Consider the following 21,890-nt stretch of genomic DNA (forward strand, 5'->3'; position numbering starts at 1 on the left):
CAACGCACTAACCATCATGCCACGGGTACTACAAAAAGCAAAAAGCATACAAACGTTTATATTGCGAGGTCCGAAAGTATTGGAAAGCAAAGTTTTCAACTGGTTTCTTCAAATCCTGTTCTGTCAAATACCAACATGTACTGAAAGTTTTGAATAAATTAGGATTATTTTTTTAACTCCCCAGCTTTTTTAAATCAGCTGTTCTTTTTCACGAACAACACTAACAAAAGGTTATCGGATACCCTATCAGTCTAAGATTTAATACAGCAACTGGGTACTGAATTTTAAGATATCTGATTTTTTCGAGCTCATTATTGACTCATCTGTCAAATCTTTCAGTTAAATGACATTTATATACGTTAAGTTACTGACATTTTACTGAAAAACCATGGAGTCCTTGTAACATATAACTTTAGACATAAGAGACTTCAGGACAAAGAAAATCAGCTTTGAAAAAAAATCCTTTCAATTAAGGCATATTCTTGGAAATTCACTTGCATCACAGTCTGAATCTACTAAAAAAAAGTATGAAAATATCATAAGCCGTATTCATAAAGAATTACTAAAGTCGTGATTTCTTGATCTATAGTTTAAGGCTTGTTGATTAACTAAACACAGCTCTTATTCATAGTCAGTTTTCCTGATGTGTTTAGTAAACCACAAGTTTACGGTTGTAGTCTACTACAATTATACTTCAAATGACAGGTCAAAGCAAAAAAATACTGTTTATGCTGTCATTTCTCAAATAAGATGTATAATATAATAATAATATTAAACAAATGTGTCTGTTTCTTTATATAAACAATATCATTCCTAAAAATTCTTGTCGCTTAATTCAAATGAATTAAACAGTGTTTTGTATATTTTTCTTTTTCTTGGTGACATATTTTGCAGAATCCCAAATAACTCAAACTCCTGTAAGAAAACCATATCTTCTTCAATTGCGGTATTTATCGACATTTTTATTTTACATGATTTTTCAGCTTTTCAATTCACAAACAAAAATCAAATATGAAATTTGACTGTGATGGTAACAACTTAAACATAGCAATTGCTATTTTTATAGTTAATCCACAGATTAAGCCCTAAACGTAGGTTTAAATTTATTTATAAATAGCCTAAGCTCTGCACTTGATTAATAACAATTTAGCAAGAGTTTAGCAAATATCTATGAATATGTCCCCATGTGTTTACTTTTTTAGTTCTAATCAATTCTAAACTTCATACATTTATTTTTAACACTTATCACTGTTGTGAGGGGTTTCTTGTTGACAATAATATAAAGGGAACTTTTCTAATAATAAATTGAAGATCAATGTTTTCGAAGTAAATTTAAAAAGCTGATAGTTCCTTTCGTCTTCATTAACGTTCAAAAAATGCACTTGACTAGGTTTTCATCCTCTTTGCTCTTTGGATTTTCTTACCAATCAGAACGTTACGTAGTCATCTCATTCTGGTTGGCTATTTACAACTACAAAATGCAAAATTTAAAACAAAAATAATAAGTTCTTAAAACATAAATGTTTCAGATGTTAACATCTGTCAATAATATGACAGTTCAGAATTGGAAAGCTTTGTAAACCAATTCTCCATTAACGAAGCTAGTTGAATTTTGACTGCGTAGTGACTACATTAGCCAATACGCCCAGTATCAACAATCGTTAAGTTTCGTCTTTCTTAAAGCTGAAGAGTGTTATAATTTATAACAACATGACGTCATAAAATCGTTCCTAAATTCATTGCTGATGTGTCAATGAGTTACGATTTATATGAATTAAAAACTCATTTCAAACAAATGTAAGCTCTCCCTAACATTAAGATAATTAATATTTATTTCCTCATATCTATCAATTAAAATAAAACCACGTGTAAATATTTGTGCTTCTTCAAAGAAAAGTTGAGTCTTTTCTAAATGATCTTTACAGCGATTTGAAACAATGGCGCTACAAACGTTTTTCGAGACATCAACAATAATATTATTTAGTTGTTTTATTTTTCAATTAATTTATAAAACTTAGTTTTGTATATTTAACTAGAAGTCACCTTCTGCGAACCGAAATGTCATCTGTCGAATTTATGTTTGCTGTCCAAAATATTGCTCATTAAAAAGAAGACTGTCATAACTCAAAAAGTAATGCTACTTTTCTAAATTTGAATTGTTGAGTTTCAGATTGACTTCAGTTTTAAAAAATAATTTTATTTCATTTGATTTTTAAGTCATACAAAATTTAGTTCTTCCATTATAAACTTTATTGAAAATGGTAAAGAATGGTGTGATTAAGTAAAATGTCTTGCTTTCTGAGATATGACTGTCTCCTTTTTAAAATTCAACATGCCTTATTCAACAATGAAATTGAGAATAAATATTAATTTTAGATGTCACCATCGTGTAAACTACTTTGGAAAGAAGTAATTTCAAAGTCACCCTATTAGAAATACTTTCTTTCTTCTACTATTGTCCACCAGATGTCGCATCGTTATATCAACAAAGAGAATTCTCCAAACTTTTGACGTTTGAATTGAAAATTACATTCAACAACTGGCGGGATTTGTGTTTTTGAAGTTAAATTTGTTAAAAATCTTAAAACGGCGTTCGAGTGATTTGTGTGTTTCTCAAATAAATACAAAAAACTCTGTGAATTCGGACTTTTTAAGCCTTTAGAATTATAAAACTGATTCAAGAATGGATCAATTTCCTACAGAAGAAGAGGAGTATGAGCTCCTCTATCAAGAGGAGATGGAAATGCTCAACGAAAGTAAGTGTGCTCCATCCCAACAGAGTGTTCAAATCAATTGTATCGCTATATTTTGACTCCAAGTTCCAGATGAACTAATAAACGAAGAAGTTGAGCCAGAGGAGGCACAGCCTTGTTGCTCTAAAAGTATTACTCAAGTCTCATCCAACACCGATGGTGATATCTTTCCCGATTCTCCACAACTCTCACAAATATCAGGGACGGCAGTTAACCGCCGTCTATTTGGTACTCCAACGGGGACGAAGAGAGCATTTTCAACACCCATTGCCAAACGAATGCCTGCCATCGAAGAAGTAGTCCTGCCTCTCGACATCCAACAGGAACTCCAGAGCATTGGGTTGAGCAAAAAACGAAGACTAGAAAGAGATTTGTTTGGCGACATTGACGATTTGGATGGCAACATTACCTACGTAGACCAAGAAGCTAAGAAGAAAAAACTCGAAGAAGAGCGCGACAAGGAAATGATACAAAGGGTTCTCGAAGCTAGAAAGATGCATCGTGAAATGTCCAACGCTCTGAAGAAACCAAAACTAAGCCAACTTGATGCCATACATGCTTTTAAAATGAGGAATCTCTCTTACCATGTTCCACAGTGTGTAGAAAATCTCGAAATGTTTTTATGGAGTTCATAAATGTGTGTTTTTTGCAGGTGGCCATTTATACCGCTGCAGCGCAGTGACAATGAACGTGTCTACTGTCGGTATCACTCGATGGACTATGAAACAAAACACATAAACGACATCAATGTGTTTGGGAAAGGATACCGGGGTCTCCTTGGCGAGTCCAAGGAAGACATCTGGAATGATGCAAGGGAATTGGTATAATTCAAAGCAGTTGATGTTGATAGAATCCTAAATGAAGTTCCTTTGAATTTAGGTTTTGAAGAGACTGACAACAAATGGCACACAAACGAGAAATCCTTTAAGAGGCATCGATGTTCCTGAACAAGGTCTGGTGGGCTCTGGCAATCTGTGGGTAGATAAGTACAAACCAAGAAAGTATCTTGACCTTCTTTCCGACGAAGGAACCAACCGAAATCTGTTGTTTTGGCTAAAGATGTGGGACAAGGTGGTTTTTGGAAAGTAAGTTCTGTTATCGACTTGAAAGCAAGAAAAACAACTCATGGTTAATTTGTATTTAGAGAGTTCAAGCCGAGAGAAGAAAATGAAAATTCGAAAGGTTTTAGCAACTTCAACAAGACGACGGGGAAATTTGAACAAAACGGAAGCTGGAAAAAATCTAGGAAAACAAATCTGAACACGAATACAGATCCTCTGGGTCGACCAATGCAAAAAGTAGCTCTCCTCTGTGGACCACCAGGTCTGGGAAAAACAACCTTAGCCCACACCATAGCCACCCACGCTGGCTATCAAGTTCGAGAAGTGAATGCCTCTGATGATAGGAGTCCTGATGCTTTTAAAATGGCCCTAGAAAACGGCACTCAAATGACCTCAGTTTTGAACACTGACAAAAGACCTAACTGCATTATTCTTGGTTAGATTTAATACAAAATATTTTTAAGGATTTTTAGGGTTACATTATTAACTTTTAGATGAAATCGATGGAGCACCAAGGCAGTCAATAGAATTCCTCATTCGCTTTATAACGGATAGTGTTGTCGCAAAAGCCACCAAAAAAGGTGCCAAGGCACAGAAAAACATCCTGAAACGGCCAATTATTTGTATTTGTAACGACTTGTATGAACCCGCGCTGCGGCAACTACGACAGGTGGCATTCGTTGTAACCTTCCCTCCTATTAACTCATCCCGCCTCGCTGAAAGGTAACTTTTAAAAACTCTTATTTTTTATGACAATTTCACATGAGTACTAAATTTTTGAATAGACTGATGGAGATAGCTCGAAAAGAACGCATAAAAACTGACTTTGGAACCCTTATAACCTTAGCCGAGAAGTCGGGAAACGATGTTCGGTCCTGCATATCAACCATGCAATTTTTCAAGTATGCTTTTGCTTAAATATGTTAAATGAGGATCAAGTTCAATTCTATCTTATTGCTTTTCAGTGCCATGAAAAAGGGAATTTCTTTGTCAGATGTGTTGAATAGCAATTTCGGTCTCAAAGATCGACATAGAGGACTGTTTGATGTGTGGACAAATATATTCAAGGTATTTTAGTAGAAGAGGTTTCATTATAACAGTTCTAACACTTATTTTGTTTGTCAGATTCAACGACCCCAAAAACAGCTTGATGCTAAAGGTGCTGTCGATGGAGGTCCTCTAGTGTCCATGACAGATATGAGTGAATCCACTCGGGTGAAAAACGTTCTCCAAGTAGTCCATTCAGGAGGTGATTATAATATGTAAGTTCAAAGGCAACTTTCCCTAAACGATAGTGAAGTGAATTGATTGATCTGATTTCAGATTGATGCAAGGAGTTTATGAGAACTATCTTCAACAGAAAATGCCAGATCCTTATATGAATGGAGTTACAGAAGCTACCAAATGGTTTTGTTTCTCCGACACGGTACAGCATCATATACAACACTTGCAGAATTATACAGTCTATCCGTATCTTCAGTATGGCTTCGTCATTTGGCATTTATTGTTTGCCACTTTGGCTTATCCTAATGTCAGCTTTCCATTGCGTGGAAATGAAGTAAGTATAGAGGGAAAAAATGATTCGTGGTAATAGTTGAAGGTTAACAAGGTCTTCTTAATGGTTAACTGATGAAGTGAAAATATAGGGACAAAACGCCAATATAGCAATTTATGTAGGGACTAAAAAAGCGGTAAAACTATTTTGAATCTCTAATAGTCACATTTGTCACATCTATGACGATAAACGATAACGTTTTGATGATAGCCTCACTTCACGTAAGGCGAAAATCGTCAAAGTTATATCGTCAAAACGATAGCATACGCTCCAACAACGGATTCAGGCTGATCGATTTCGCTGCGGGGCGAGACGTTCTGGTAGTTAGTACGCAGTTCACACATCTTAATATTCACAAGGGGACATGGAAATCTCCTGATCAATCAACTTGCAACCAGTTTGAGCACATTGCGATCGACGCACGACACCGCTCCAGTATACAGGATATCCGAACTTTCCGAGGGACCAACATTGACTCGGACCACTACCTCGTTGTAGCCAAGGTACGGCTACAGATATCCCGGTCCAAGCCAAAACAAGGAAGTACTATGAGAGTTTCGACGTAAGACGGCTACAATCGCAAGAGACTGCCATGTCCTTTTCCGATAGAGTCTCTAGTAATCTCTTAAGGAGTCCTATGTTACCTGCATTTAGTATTGAAAAGCAGTGGCAAGATCGCTTTGCAGCCATCTGAGATGCCGCCTCTGAAGTGCTAGGTTTCACACCTGGTTTGACGACGAATGCCGGCAAGCGCACGCAGCGAAACAAAAGGCATACAAAACCGCGCTGCACAGAAGGACCAGAGCTGCTCGCGAGCTCTACGAGCAGAAGAGGAGAGAGTAACACCGACTTCTTAGATGGAAAAAAAGAAAGCACGAGAAGCGCGCCATCGAGGAGATAGAGGAATGTTACAACAGGAATGAGGTTCGTAAATTTTACCAAAAGGTAAGCAAAACCTCCCAAGGGTACTAGCCACGAACCGAAGCCTGTAAAGACGATCAGGGAAACATCGTAGTAGAACCGCAGTCAATGTTGAGAATATGGAAAGACCACTACTCCAAATTATATAACGGCGATGACGAACCGAATTCAGCTCTATGGGTGATAGAACCACTGAACCTAGGCGGACACGGATCAACAATTCCGCCCTAGACGAAGTGAAGATAGCTATATCTAAACTGAAGTCAAACAAAGCTGGTGGAGCTGACGCCATCGCTGCCGAACTATTCAAATCGACAGGCGATGACTTGGTAGGGAGCATGCACCAACTCATCTGCAAAATAAGGTCGGAAGAAATCATGCCCGATGAGTGGAATCTCAGCATAGTTTGCCCGATACATAACAAAGGAGACCCTCTAAATTGAGCCAACTAGGCATCAGTCTCCTTAACATTGCATATAAGATCCTCTCTACCGTATTATGTGAACGTCTAAAGCCATTCGTCAACAACCTGATTGTTCCTTATCAGTGTGGTTTCAGACCAGGAAAGTCCAATATCAACCAAATATTCACACTACAGCAGATCTTGGAAAAAACCCAGGTGCCTCAAATCGAAACCAACCATCTCTTTATCGATTTCAAGGCCGCATATGATAACATCTATAGGGACGAGCTGTATAGAGCCATGTTTAGTTTCGGCATCTCTGCAAAACTCGTTCGTTTGTGCAGGATGACCATTGATCATGGAGAATTCGCGCTGCTCCATACAAGTTGGAAACAAATTAGCGGAACCTTTTGATGTCAAAAAAGACTTTAGACAAAGTCATGCACTGTCATGCGATTTATTTGACATTGTCATTGAAAGAATAGTACAGAGCTCCCAAGTCAACACTAGAGGCTGATAACATTGACGCAATTGGACAAACTTAGCGTGATGTCAATAGGGTTTTTGTGAGTATTGAGGCGGATAAAATGAGTTTAACGGTTAATGATGGCAAAACAAAGTACATGCTGTCGTCAAGAAAGGACCTACAACACCGACGTCTTGGTCAAAACGTCACCATCGACAGGCGTAACTTTGAGGTAGTCAAGGACTTCGTCTACCTGGGCTCCGCTGTAAACGCAGAGAATAACACCAGTACACAACAACACAACAACTCTTGCTAACCGCTGTTTCTTTGGACTAAGAAAGCAATTGAGTGGTAAAGTCTTCTCTCGAGCGGTCAAAGTGTCGCTATATGAGACCCTTATCATCCCAATCCTGCTATACGGTGCAGAAGCATGGACTATGAGAAAAGCGGATGAAAGCACCTTGAGAGAAAAGTTCTTCGTGTGATCTACGGTCTCGTATGCATAGAAGGGGAGTCGAGGAGAAGATGTAACGACGAGCTGTACGGGCTGTACTGCGACGCAGACTTAGCCAGAAGGGTAAAAGTCCAACGACTAAGATGGCTGGGTCACGTAGAATGCATGGAAACCAAATGCTCCAACCCGGAAAGTCTTCTAATCCACACCCACAGGACGGCGCAGTAGAGTAAGACCGCGGCTCTACTCTGTACATTTATGTAATGCAGTTCTTCCAATCACTTATTTATATTTTCTATGAGTCTCCTTGGAATATTTTTATTTAATTCCAATCAAATTGAAGGTAATTTAAATGTATCTGCCACACAAAAGATATTAATGTACATTTATTGAGGCTAATTTTAAATCCAAAAGATAAACTCAAATATCGACAGCACAACGAACTTTCTATCGGATGTCCTCTCGTTTCTTAAGCAAAACTCATTAAGTCCCCTCTTGTTGCTTGACATACTTAAAACGTAATAACATTTTATGGAAATTCGCACATTTATTCAGTTTTTTTGTCCCTCTTATTCTTGTTTTATTTTGAAATTTCCATAATTGGTTTTTATTTTCTATTCCTCAGAAGCAAAAGAATATAATTTTCTCATCCTATAACCTAGCAATTTTGTCATGAGCTGCACAGCACACATTGCAATCAAATAAGTCCATTTATGAGCTTCTAAAAAACTATAGGCCTATAGCCTTGCATATCTATTCTATCTATGCAATGCATCATGCTGTGGTAGTGTACCTTGTGATGATCACACACAGCTTGGAAACTCTTAGTGAGTCTGCAGTTGTTTGCGCTAGGCAAGTCATGCCTACTCGGATATAAAGATGCTGCTTCGGGGACCTCGACATCCTCGTCCATCACAGAAGACCAGAGCCAACCAGAACCAAAGTCAGAGATACACATTGAGCTACCATTCATTCATTCATTCATCAACTCAACTCAACTCAAACCAAACCAAACCTGGCCTGGCTAAATGTTGGCTTTTGTTTTCAATTGCCAAGAACGGAACCCATCAGAACGAAACGGATGGTGGTGTGTGAGTCGGTGGGCGGGCTTAGGGGGTAGGGGACGAACAAATGCTGATGGGGGCATAAATTATGCAATCTTCATTACCCTTTAGTGAGATAAAGATGACGAAAATAAAATCTATCCTTTTATGTCTTTATCCTTTTAATGAACATTTTTCCTCGAACGCTAACGTTAACGCTCGGCTCCATGCTAAAGCAGTGTGTGTTTGTGTGTGATTCTGTTTAGAATTATGTACCAGCAGAGTAGCCCCAAATCGAGGACCCGTTTTGTTTACCCAGCACATGTCATCATATTATATTTTGAAAAGATTTTCCATAAAAATTCCCTAACAAAGAATTTCTTTGGTTTAATAAATAATAAGGCAGGGGTTGTATGTCCTGTGCTGTGCTGTGTTTTGTGTTGTGTTTGTACAATTTGCTGAAATTGAGAGAGAAATTTCACAATTAAACTGTGGCCTGTGAACATTTTTGATTCTGATGCAGTTAAGGGAAGAAAATTAAAAATGCATCTAGCAATTAGGGATGCATTCAGAATGTAGAGATGAAATTATTATAAAGTAAAATCTTACTACACTATAAGGACTTTTTTCTTTCTTTCTTTTTCGCAGTTTAACCAAAAGAGTACGTTACAAAAGCAAATCTTTCAAAGTCTCAGAAAGGGCATCAACTGTGGTTCGGTTGGAATTGGTCAGGGTAAAGTAATTTTGATGGAAACTGTTCCGATGTTGAAGAAAATTCTATCACCAAAATTGCGAACAGTTGCTGTGCAACTTTTGTCAGAAAAGTAAGTTCAAATTTTCAATATTTATAATATAACAAACAAATGGATAAAATTTAATTTTTGTTTTCTTTTCTTTCAAGGGAGAAAGAAGAATTTACTCATACGATAAACGTTATGGTTGATTTGGGGATAACTTATAATCAAGTGAAAATAACAGAACAAAGTTTCAATTTTCACGTCGAACCAGATATTGATACACTTGCACGATTTCCTGGTATGCAAACAATTGACGAAAATAGTTTAAAAAATTGTATTTTTAGAACACTATCGTTTTTTTTTTAAGGTTGTGAGGGAATAACACTTAATTATCTTGGTAAACAATTGATAGCACGTGAAGTCGAAAATGAGAAAATAAGAAGATCAATACCCAAAGCAACTGGACCGAACAAAAATAGAAATGATAGCAAAGATGAACAAAATAAATCGGCGGAGGTAGTCTCAAAGGACAGACAAGCAGCTTTTATAAATAGAATAAATCCAAAATGGGTCGTCGAGAATAAAACGGCCAAGAAAGTCAAAAAGGTAAGATTTTGTCTCCGTATTTGTTTTTTTTTAATTTTATTTGTACAGTGAGAAAGCTGCATTTGTATTATCACTGTTTCCTGAAAATTCTGAAGTGTAAAAATCACAATTTTAAGTGACTTGGGGTAAAATGGCCTTAGATGATGGATGATTAGAATAACACTGATAACCATAAATGATTTATAATAGTTCTCCACATGATTAAGAACTGACCAATGGCAAGTTTCAACTATTTTACCTCCTTTCGGTAGGTACCATTATCAAACAAAATCAGGGTCGATGGAAACTACAATTTTGGTGTATAAAAAGCCAACAATTAAAAATTCGAAAAACTCTTATTTTGATGAAAAATTCATTAAAAAGTTAAATTAACCTTTGCTAATCACCATACACAGAACAATAGTCATTTATTTTCCTCCTCGTCTAACTATCGTCTCATTTTACTTATCGTTTCTTCGTTCAAAGGTCGTGGATACCGTGATTTGATAAAGATAAATCTCTTTTCCGTTGAGGTAGTTAAAAATCTGATATCCACAAAAAAGCCCCAAGGCTCCGTTTTGTCTCCGTAACTCTTCATTATTTTTATACAGCCCAGTGGAGGTATCCGTTTGGCCGAAAATCGTTCGCAACGCAAACTTCGTCGTAGGTTCAAGTAACATTCAAAGTACTACACGACTTCGTCAAAAATGCTCTGTTGCGTGGGATTTGTTTAGTTTCTTACATTTTTCGAACTGTTTATTACATAATAATGAGATAATTTTCAAATTACTTCGAGAAGAAAAATCCTCTGAATCATATATAAAATAAAACTCTCCACTCTGTACGGATACCTCACTAGGGCCAATAAATGATCCTTTCTCTGAAGTTTCTTATCCTCTAAATTGTTTCGCTGACGACACATTACCCTCAACTTTTCATATTCGTTTTAAAATTCCAATCCTTGTCCTTGTCCTTCGGATGTAGACTACCAACTGTAGCGTATTGTAAGTTCATTGAGTTATCATCTTGAGCGCGTAGAATATAACGCTGCAAATTCTATTAACCAAGGGTGAAACCCAAGATTTTCTTCGTCATTGCAAAAAGTTGTTTAATCTTTATACATCAATCTTTAGATTCGGCCATAACACTTGAGGAAATAGAAGAAGTAATAAAGAAGGCGAAAAATGGAAAGGCACCAAGTGAAGATGGGATTCCCTACGAGTTTTACCAGAACGCAACTCCTTCATACTTTAACTATTTGTTAAAGTTTTATAACAAGATCTTGGCTAACGCCGAAATTGCCTCCTCGTTCACAAAATCAGTTATCTTCCCAATTCATAAAAAAGGCGCTTTTGATATTGCTGACAACTATCGAGGCATATCATTTATGAAAGCATTAGCCAAAATATTCTGCGGTATACTTGTGGAGAGACTTGAAAAATGGGTGGAGATGAAAAGTATTCTTTCAAATCTTCAAGCCGGTTTTGGAAAGAGCTATTCTACACCAGACCAGATTTGTACACTTTCTTCAATCGTTAAAGCCTTCCAAGCACGTAATACGAAATTATACTCTTTCTTCGTAGATTTCAAAATAGCTTTCGATCGGGTGGATCGTAATGCACTGTTATATAAGCTCTCGCAGTTGATTAAGGAAATGGAACAAAAGCAGCGGTATGGGATGGTGCAATATTCTCAGTTTGAAACAGCCACTGGAGTAAAGCAGGGATGTCTTCTCAGCGCGTTACTGTTCTCCCTTTTTATCAATGACATTGTTCAAGATCTACCTGGAGGCATAAGGATATCTAATTCGGTTGTAAATGTTTTACTATACGCCGACGATCTTGTTATTCTGTCTGAATCATCAGAAAACCTACCGATTAGCATCTTACTGCAACAGATGGGGACTAACGATTGATACGGAAAAATCTAAAGTCATGGTGTTTTCGCGCTCCTCCCGCAGTCAAAACGTGAAACAATAGAAATCTACTAAAAGTAACCAATGAAATTAAATATCTAGGCGTAAAACTTACCTACAATTTGAACTTCAACAAGCAACTAAGAGAAAAGGCTAACACTTTACACTTTACTTTGTTGAATTCTACATGGAGAAAAGTGTTTACTAATAGTAGAATAATTCTTTCCGCCAACTATAAGATATACGAAGCGGTAGTAAAGTCAACGCTCTGTCACGCATGTCAAGTCTGGGGTGCAGATGAATATGAACAAATTGAACAATTCCAGAGAAATTTCTTAAAAACCCTAAACTATGCAATCTACTTGGAAATGGGATCACCAAAACTCCTAACAAGTACAATTAAAGCGCAGGCTGATTTTATTATTAAGACTTTAGCCCATGACGACTCAAGGATGACAAAAAAAATGCTCTTATACGAGTTGAAGAATAAAGACTGGTTGGCTGCTAAGTGGGAAAACTTAGGTACTGCTTGTGGTGAAACACTTCATATTTACTTTAATAACCCCAACAACTTAAAGGAACAGCTGTACCGTATAATTAAAAATAATGAGGAATTGACTCAAGAAACATTTGTTCTAAATGTTGACAGTAGATTGTTATACTCTCAGCTTTACTACTATCTTGAGAAGAGAAACTACTTTAACGATACCTTAACATACCGAGAGATTCCTTCCATTTTTAAAGGGAGATGTGAACTACTCAGCCTAAACAGATGCCCTTAGGTAGGTAGAAATGGCGATCTCAAGGCAACCTAGCCTGTGATCCAATTAGCGCTGTAGTGCGCCGTTTTGATACCAAAAACTCGTTTGACCTTTGATTGAAAGGGATAGATTTATAGAAAAGCTTCATAGCGATTATGTTAGAGCCATTTTGTCGCATTGAGAAAAAAGGCTATGTCTCTAACCTTTGTCTCAGATAGCTCATCAAGTTCGTGAAAGAATGCTTTTCCAAAGTATTTCATTTTAATGTTTGCCAAAGCAGGACATTTGCAGAGGAAATGGTCACTACAGCTACGGCAAAAGGTGTTGTAAGAGATACCCAACTTCTCTGCATGAACTCCTATAGGCCAATGTCAGTCTGCCTGACTGTCTGTAAAGATAGTCGCATTTCGGTTTTGGTTTGGGTTTTGTTTAAGTATCTTACATGCCTCCCTTATTGACAGCAGTTCAGCCTGAAAAAGGCTAGCAAAGTCAGGAAGCCTAAAGGATTTGGCTACATTTAGGGACTCAGAAAATATCCCAGAACCAACTCCGCACTTCATCTTTGAGCCGTCAGTAAAGATGGTTGTGTCGAAACCTATCGACACGATGTGAACCTCCCAATCTTCTCTGGAGGGAATCAATTTCGTTGTGCTGTGACCATAAGGTTTTGACAACCAGGTGTTTGATTCCTTCAGCCTAATAGCGCTGCAGGAAACTATGTATTTAATAAAAAGGTCGATTGGTAGAAGATCCAAAATAACGTTTAAGGCGTCCGTTGGGGAAGTACGCATGGGCCCTGTGGTGCCCAGGCAAGCTGTTCTCTGAACCTTCTTTAGCTTATCAATAAGAGCAGGCCACCAAACGTTAAGATTGGACGTACTACGGCTGTGTACGTCCATAAAATCATCTTCGACTGAAGTCCCCACTTTTTGCCGAAAGTTTTGCTGCAGGCGTAGAAGGCAACACAGGCCTTCTTAACCCGTACTTCAATATTTAGTTTCCAGTTTAGTTTAGGGTCGAGTATAACTCCCAAATATTTTGCACTGGAAGACAATGATAGAATTTGAACGTTGAGTCGAGGTAGCGTGAAGGGCGGTACTTTAGTTTTGGTGGTAAAGAGCAACAGTTCAGTTTTACTTTGGTTAACTCCTAGTCCACAACTCGTGGCCCAGTTGCTAACTTTCTTCAAAGCTGACTCCGTGATTTCACTAATTACAGAGGTGTACTTTCCTGACACCATCATCCGCATAGGCTACCGCCTTCACTCCACATCTCTCTAATTTAACGAGAATTGTATCCATGACCATAAGCCATAGAAGAGGCGAAAGAACACCACCCTGGGGTGTTCCCCTACTCACGTGTTTTGTTGCGATTGTATTGCCTAGAGAGGCTCGAATCTTCCTACCACTGAGCATGGAAATAATCCATTCTCGAATGAAGTCTTCTACACCAAACTTAACGAGCGATTCTTCTATGGATTCTGTAAGGACGTTGTTAAAAGCACCTTCTATGTCTAGGAAGGTGGCAAGAGTAAATTCTTTATAATGGATTGTTTGTTCTTCAGTACGCACTACCTCATGGAGGGCAGTCTCCGTAGATTTGCCCTTAAGATGAGCATGCTGAGAGCTTTCGAGAGGACGTCCAACTAGGATTTCTCTAATATGGTAATCAAGTATGCGCTCCAAGGTTTTAAGCACAAAAGATGTTAAGCTTATTGGTCTGATATTCTTCACCACATTATGCAACTTTTGAAGCATAACTGGCAGTGTGCCATCCATGCCTCTGGATTTATATGGAGAAAAAGTATTGATGGCCAACAAAATATTTTCTCTGGTTATAACGGAATTGACTTGCTCCACATGAGCTACGTTTAGCTCTGTGGTTTCAAGCGATTCGGGGTTACCACTCTCGCAACCCGGAAAGTGCGTCTTCATCAGTAGCTCGGATGCCCTTATAAAAATAGCTCTGATCAGTTCTGTTCATAATGCAACCTTAAGTCAAAAGAAGACTGCTTACATTTTATAAGTATATGCCCAATATTTAAGCCACACCGACGTTTCTTCTTTAGTAAAAATACCCTTTCAATGCAAGACACCCTTAAAATACTAAACGAGTGCGACTGGAAAACACTAAGTAAATTTTTAGAAGTTATCTTCAAATAAAGAATGCTTTTAGTTAGCGAATATGTTTAATATACATTTAAACTTAAACATTTATTGGATTAATAAATGAATGTGTTACTTACTTACTTTATACGTCAAGCTTCTTAATCTTTAATTTTAAACTTGATTTTGGGCGTACTGTCAAGTATAGAGATTCTTTCTTTAATCGCACATCGAGAATGTTGAATGCTTTGGCCAACTCTGTTTTTCCCTCCCATTTTGATGTTCTTAACTTAAAGACCAATGTGCACCGGTATCTTCTTTTAAATCCTTCCCTTCTTTCCTAACGCTCACACTGTGTTAAAATATAAACATATAAAGGGTACTAATAAAGAAAGAAAGTGGTACAATTATTCTCATATTGGGGCAGGAGTAACAAAAGCCCACTTCAGTCTCTTGGACATAATTTAAGAGAGAGCTTAAATAATGATAGGTGACTGTTGTCTAACTGAAACGTTTGCGTCTCTTCCACACCGCTGCATGTCCCGTTTCCTTAAAAATTAACACCTTATCCGATTCAACCCTTGAAGTGATCCTGGAGTTCTATTGTTAAACTCATGTTCATGAGAACGTCCTGCGTAAAACTTTGAACTTTTTTGTCCAGTAAAAGATCAATTTTTGTTGTTTTCAAATCAATTAGAAAAACCCAGAATTTTGTACCGCTTAATAGAAAGGAGTGATAAATTATCCTACAGAATTTGTAAGTCCATTAAAGTTGCATAATATGTTCATCTTTAAGCATCACTATAACCTTCATTGAAACGTGCATATTGAGTATTCAATAAAAATACTTTTCAAATTTCCAAAACATCATTTCCACTTTCCATACAAATTGCATTCTATTTTAAATATTACCCTAGCCAACAAATAACGTCCTTTAGCTCTTTGTTGTGAGTATAATGTATATTCTAACATCTACGTATGTACATACATAAGTACAAATGTGTAAAAGTAAAATTGTATCAAAAAATTGAAAGTCAATTGAAACTTTTTAAATTGCGTATAAACTTGACTCAAAGCCAAAATGGGTTTTTTGCGTTTGAAAGGAGAACAAAAAGTCAAATTAATATGAAACAAAAGAATTTCGTATGCACTTTCCGTCCATGGAACACTTTTTGTCTAACCCTTAAAAATAAAATACGATCCACAAGTTGTGTTTTGAAACCACAATATGGCGGTAGAAAGGACTCTGCAATACATTGGCTAACCTCGAATAACCCACCCTTTTCTTATATTGCTAGTTTCAACCCCTTTTTATGTTTGTGGTTATTTTGTTTTCTTTTCTTTTGTATAGTTTATAGATTTTCCCGCCCCTTATGTTCAAGTGCAATAGAAAAAAATAAATAACAGTAAACTGAACTGAGTAATGATACAGAACGGAAGTCAATTCCAGCGACATCCTGTATCCCTGGAAGTAGCCAATCTTTTGATTCTATTCTAATTATATCGATTTATTGACATGGACTCTACTGGTACTAACTACCAAAAGACCTTGATTTCGTGAACTCAAATCCCGAAATCCTGTAGGGAAAAGGGATTTCCGTAATGGCTTGTTCTTGCTTTCTTCTTCGTCTATCTTTCTTTCTTTCTATCTTAAAGGAATTCCATCACAGAGTGGATTTGATTTCCTTTCTTAAAAGGATCACAGCCAAAAACAAGAAGTTATTTGCTTCCATTCAGTGTGGCAGTTTTTAATGCCAATAAATCAATTACACTGCCTGCCGAAGGAATGAAAATTTTTTCAGTTAGAGAAGGGTGGGTGTGTGTGCCATTGCCATGCCATAGCCATTGCCACTATCATCCACCCACCTTTATCCATAGACGCCACTGCCACACTCAGTGTATCCTTGAATTCCTTATGGGATTTTGAAAAATGACTCGACCATAATGGAGGATTACCAAATAAACAAGAGAGTATAAAAGATCTCTGGAAACATTTATTACGTTTAAGGATTTGAGCCTTTTTCACCACCCTCCCCCTGGTTGTAGTTCTGTCTTGTAACTTTTACAATGTGTTTGTGTGCTTCGTTTTCTGCCTTAACGAACAGATAACATTGGAAAGCTTTATCAAATAACGCTGGGTAGATTAGGATAACTCAACCAGTTGGTCCGAAGAAGCTACGGTGTAATATTTGTAATCATACAGTCACACGTAATGAGAAAATTTCCATTTTCTCCATTTTTCGGTCCTTTGGATCAGGTCCTACCTTCAATATTCAAGTGCACACAGTTCGAGCTGCTACCAACTGGATTTCAAGTGTGCTGAAGCAGAAAACTAAAGTATTCGGCTTCCACAAACATAATTATAAAGTTAAATTGAAAATAAATCCTTTTGTTTCGAAAAGCGAGGAATATTCAATGCTTGAGGCTGAAACGTCCAAGGCAATAAAGTTCAATTTTCGAATTGTCTTCTTCGGTAAGGAATATAGATGGATATGGATGTGGATATTTTCCTCCTCCATCGACAAGCTTTTCCAATTTATATAATAATAATAAAAAAAAGAATGCCTTTTCAATAGGAGCAGTAGAAGCGACCAATGACGATATACATATTTATCTTATTTTATTTTTGTTCCCAGGTCGCTAAGGATTTCTTCGGTAGGGTAATAGTTAAAACAGCGGAGGTCTTAGCGAAAGAGGGTAAGTTTTTTGAAATTGTGTTTTTGTATTAAAATGTTATTTGTATTTGAATGTTTTGTTTTTTTTTTTTTCTTTGCAGCTGAACGTGATCCTGTTGTTAAGAGTCCTATTTGGTATAAGTACAAGTTGGGCTTCACGAATGCGGTCAGGAAAGATCTCACTTTAAACGATTTGCTTTGAGTGGTTTTTGAGTTTTATGTTAAATGTATTTATTTTAATTAATTGTGATACAATAAAGTTATGCTTGCAAGTTGAATCAAAACAACTACAAATACAAAAAAGTTTTGAATTATATAAATTTTTAATGGAAAATTGTTGAGGACTAACACAAACATATTTTAGGTTCGAAATAAGTAATTTGTGTAGATATTTGAAAACTTTAAATCTTGGATTGGTTTTGAAAAAATGGTCTAGAAAAAAATCAAAGATTGAGTCTTTTAGCCTCTAAGAGTAGGTATCATTTAAGGAAGATTTTTTCAGGAAGACTAAACTAAAAAGAATTGAAAATGGGTACATCTTACATCTTTCTCGTATTTTATGAATAAACACCTGACTTGGATTTCAATTGGGGCCACAGTCCACGTGCTTCTTGAATGAAGATCAAGTACAAGTGCTAAAACAATGCAATTAAAATATTATTGTTAATAAGAATTTTTTGTTTCGTTGTTTCTTATTCACTTCAATGGAGATGATAATTTTTCATTTGCTATAAAAAAGCTTTACGACTGAGTTTTCAATATCAGTGGATCATCTTCAATTTTGATATCTACAATTTCTCAACTCAATATGAATTGTAAAATTATTTTCGCTTTTGTAATTCTTTTTGTAGCTGTTGCTTTTGCCAGGGGTAAATAATTTATAATATTTTAATGAATTAAAAAGAACATAACTCTAAAAACAATTATTTCCCAGATTGTAGATCCAGAGCAGATAGAGGTCCTTGTCATGGAAGGATAAACGCTTGGGCTTATAATCGACACACAAGAAACTGTGATAAGTTTATTTATGGTGGATGTCACGGCAATGAGAACCGATACTCATCTCGTCTTGAATGTGAAAGGGCATGCAAGCGATAAAAACCTCGAAGAAAGGACATACTTAATATTTGGCGTGGAAAATAAAATAAATAGTATTTGCATGAAAACTAATTAAGACTTGTTTTTATAAATATGTAACGCCTAGAAAAGTTGCGATAAAACAGACAATTTAGAATAACTACTTAAATGTAAGTTAAACTCGAATCATTGCCGTAGGTCCCGTCATTAGGTAAATAAAGAGCATCCTAGTAAGACTGAAGGACTGAACGCAAATTTTACAGGGTTATCCATTTTGCGGTTTCAAAAGTAAACGTAAATGAAATATTTTTTTTTTCATGGTATTTCTTTTGATTATAAAGTTTGAATGTTGACGTTATGTGTGCAACACTACATAATTTAAATGGCCACCATGATTATGGTTGCAACTATTGATTCTTTTGAGGTAATTTTCGACCACTTTTTGACACATATTGGCGGTATCTCAGCCATAACTTGAAGAATGTTGATTTTTAAGTGCTCAAAAGTCAAAGGTTTATCAATAAAGGCGGTTTTTCGCGTAGCCCCACAAAAAAAGTCAAGCGCTGTCAAATCGTATGATCTTGGTGGCCAGTTGATATCGACGACGACCACGACGAGAAATTACGCGGTCAGGAAATACCTCTTGCAATGAACCCATATTCGCTCGAGTTGTGTGGCATGTGGCCGTCTCGTTGAAATTACATATTTTCCAAGTCGTATTCCTGCAAAAGTAGGCAAACAAAAGTCTGTTATCATATGACCAGAACTCTCCGTGACGGTGACAGAAGTTCCATCGTCGTTTTCGAAGAAGTAAAAAAACCTCTGGACCAAAAAGCGCACCAAACAGTCACGTTTTGTGGGTGTAATGGCCTCTCTTTAAATACTTGAGGATTCCCAGAACCCTAAACAGGACAATATTGTTTATTAACATACCCACCTAGTGAGGAATGTCTTTCGTCGCTGAAGAAGATTTTGTTCGAAAAATCGCCGTCCACTACTTGTTGTTTAAACACCCATTCCACGTATCTAAGACCGCGACTTTGTGAATGGTCAGCTTGTTTCAGTTGTTGTGTGGGCTAGACTTTTTGTCGTGAGACAGTCCTTATTCTTGAGAACGACGAGGAACCATCGTTCAGCCAACATGAGGGATCTTATTATTTGCAGTCAACTTCATTCCTTGAACGTAAATTTTGACCAAGCCAACTAGTTAGTTTTTCAAGTGTCAGGAATTTCATATTCAGAACTTTACTTCGCAAACCTCTACTTTAAGTTCATAGTACAAAAAGTCTCAACAAAATTAATGTCTAGAAAACAATCCTTAGGCAAGGTACAAGTCCACCAAGATTTGTAATTTGCATTGTAAAGAAAGATTAGTTATTTTTTTTCCAAATTGACAAGGAACCCTTTTACAGAAAGCATTAAATGAAGTTGTGCAGAAAATAAATAAATCATAGAGTAGTAAAGTTCACCTTTCAGCTGAATGAAAAAATATGATCAACTGCCATTTTGATAGAAGTTGACTTGACTTGATAGTTAGGAAGATTTTTCTTGACTAACTTTCCAGTCAACTTTCCAATAAAGTTGCCTTAATTGGAAGGTAATTTTTTGGCAGCTGGCCAATCACTCATCCCAAGACACTAGAAACTTGTCTTACTTTTATGTCCCTTATATCGTCTGAACTTGCCCAATGTGTTTTTAACTGCATTAGCAATTTCGATGGGTGTCGTCTATTGTGTGACAGTTGAAATTGTCAAACTGTGGTGGCATTTGAGAGATTCAGACGACATAAAGGACTCGAAGGTATGTCAAGTTTCTAGTATCTGATTGGCCGGATGCCAAAAGTTGACTTCTCATTAAGGCAAATTTATTGGAAAGTTCACTGGAGAGTTAGTCAAAAATCCTCTTTACTATCAATGTCAGCTTATCCTGTTTTTGGAATCAACTGAAAACTAAACTTTATACCCCTGTGATTTCTTAATATAGTGCACAAATTTAGTTATGTGTAAGTAAGTAAGAAAGTAAGTAAGGTTTCAAGTTTGGTATTAATGGCTGCGTTCAATTTTATACAAAGGTATTCATTAACTTCTGGTATATGGACGTAACTGACAGAACAGCTGATTCAACATATGATTTAATCGATTTCCAATTTGTATGTATTTCGTTAAAAATCAGGTAAATTATTTAAATTTTTAAATTTTAAATTAAAATTAAATAATTTTGGATTTCGAAATCTAAATATTTTCTGCGTTTTGTGAAGATCTGACAGTTGTTTGTAATTTTTGACAGCTATCTCAATTTAGGTATCTAACTCGTTCAATAAGGCATCTAATAAAAGTAAAAATCCAGAATTATATCTGTAGCATTAACTAGCTGCCATAGTCGTTTTTATCGTTGAAAGAATGCAGTGGACTGCGAATAAAGTCCCTTTTGTTGTCTGATCCTATCCAATGTCAAGCTGTGTTGACATTTAAGTTCAGTAAAGTTTGGCTTTTGGAATTTTACTTTAAAAAAATCTATTCTAGCAGTTCATCGAGCACTTCATCTGAAGAATAGTGTACTATCGATGAAGGCCACAGTTCCCAAGCTCCTTGTTTGGGGGTGCTATTCGACACTTTTTCCCATTCGTATTTTCAAAATACCCTTAAATTATTAACATTCAGACTTATAAGAAAATTGTAGTCCCCCTCATTTTCTACTCTTCCCATAAAATCAATATAAAATAACTATAGCTACTATGATACAAATGATACTGTTTAATTATCAATTATTATCGTCTTTTAAAACATAAACATTTTTTTAAAGTGGAACCTACTTTTAAATTATTGTAAAATGCACTGTAGCTTAAAAAACTTTGTTTAGTAAGTTTGTAGATTTTTTTCTATATAGAACTAAAACTATCATTATCAGTTTAATCGATTAATATGATGAATAATCTTGTAGTTGGTTTATTTTTCCCCAACAATTAAAATAATTATTACATTTATACCGTGGACTAGAATTTAGTTTCATTTTCATTATTTTGCATTAAAAGTTTTCGAAACAAAAAAAAACAATACTTTAACAAAATCAACCCAATTTTATTTTTTTAACGGTTTACATGCAGCTTCACAAGCGCTTTTAATACCAAACCTATTTTCATTGCCTCTGCATCCACCAAAAATAAATTGATCACACGTTCTTGTTGCTGAATTATAATAAAACCTTGGGAGCTTCATTCGACATGGTCCAACTTCCATGGGCAATGAACATTTTGGATCTAAAAAATTGAAAATAATTCAATAATTTTGTTTTTTTTTTTTAAACAGAACGTTAAAGGTCACAAACCTGGTACTGCTGCACATAAAGATGTTTTTATTTGATATCCAAATAAAAACATGCA

The 21,890-nt window shown here is 36.3% G+C and overlaps 1 protein-coding gene and 1 long non-coding RNA gene across 2 annotated transcripts; both read left to right on the forward strand.

The window, feature by feature from the left end:
• Positions 1 to 2,574: 2,574 nt before the first annotated feature.
• LOC129952914 (chromosome transmission fidelity protein 18 homolog) lies at positions 2,575 to 17,721 on the forward strand. Its single transcript, XM_056065886.1, has 15 exons — positions 2,575 to 2,756; positions 2,820 to 3,348; positions 3,406 to 3,574; positions 3,633 to 3,838; positions 3,898 to 4,250; positions 4,309 to 4,537; positions 4,600 to 4,716; positions 4,780 to 4,882; positions 4,940 to 5,076; positions 5,138 to 5,372; positions 9,305 to 9,480; positions 9,558 to 9,691; positions 9,761 to 9,999; positions 17,396 to 17,456; positions 17,536 to 17,721. Exons 1-15 carry the CDS (start codon positions 2,684 to 2,686, stop codon positions 17,634 to 17,636), a joined length of 2,862 nt encoding a protein of 953 aa, XP_055921861.1. The 5' UTR covers positions 2,575 to 2,683; the 3' UTR covers positions 17,637 to 17,721.
• Positions 17,722 to 18,168: 447 nt separating this feature from the next.
• On the forward strand, positions 18,169 to 18,600 carry LOC129952925 (uncharacterized). The gene is made up of 2 exons (XR_008782418.1): positions 18,169 to 18,303; positions 18,369 to 18,600. It is a non-coding gene; the product is annotated as an uncharacterized LOC129952925 (long non-coding RNA).
• The last annotated feature ends 3,290 nt before the right edge of the window (positions 18,601 to 21,890 follow it).

The sequence above is a fragment of the Eupeodes corollae genome, chromosome 3 (genome assembly GCF_945859685.1).
Source record: "Eupeodes corollae chromosome 3, idEupCoro1.1, whole genome shotgun sequence".
Lineage (NCBI taxonomy): Eukaryota > Metazoa > Arthropoda > Insecta > Diptera > Syrphidae > Eupeodes > Eupeodes corollae.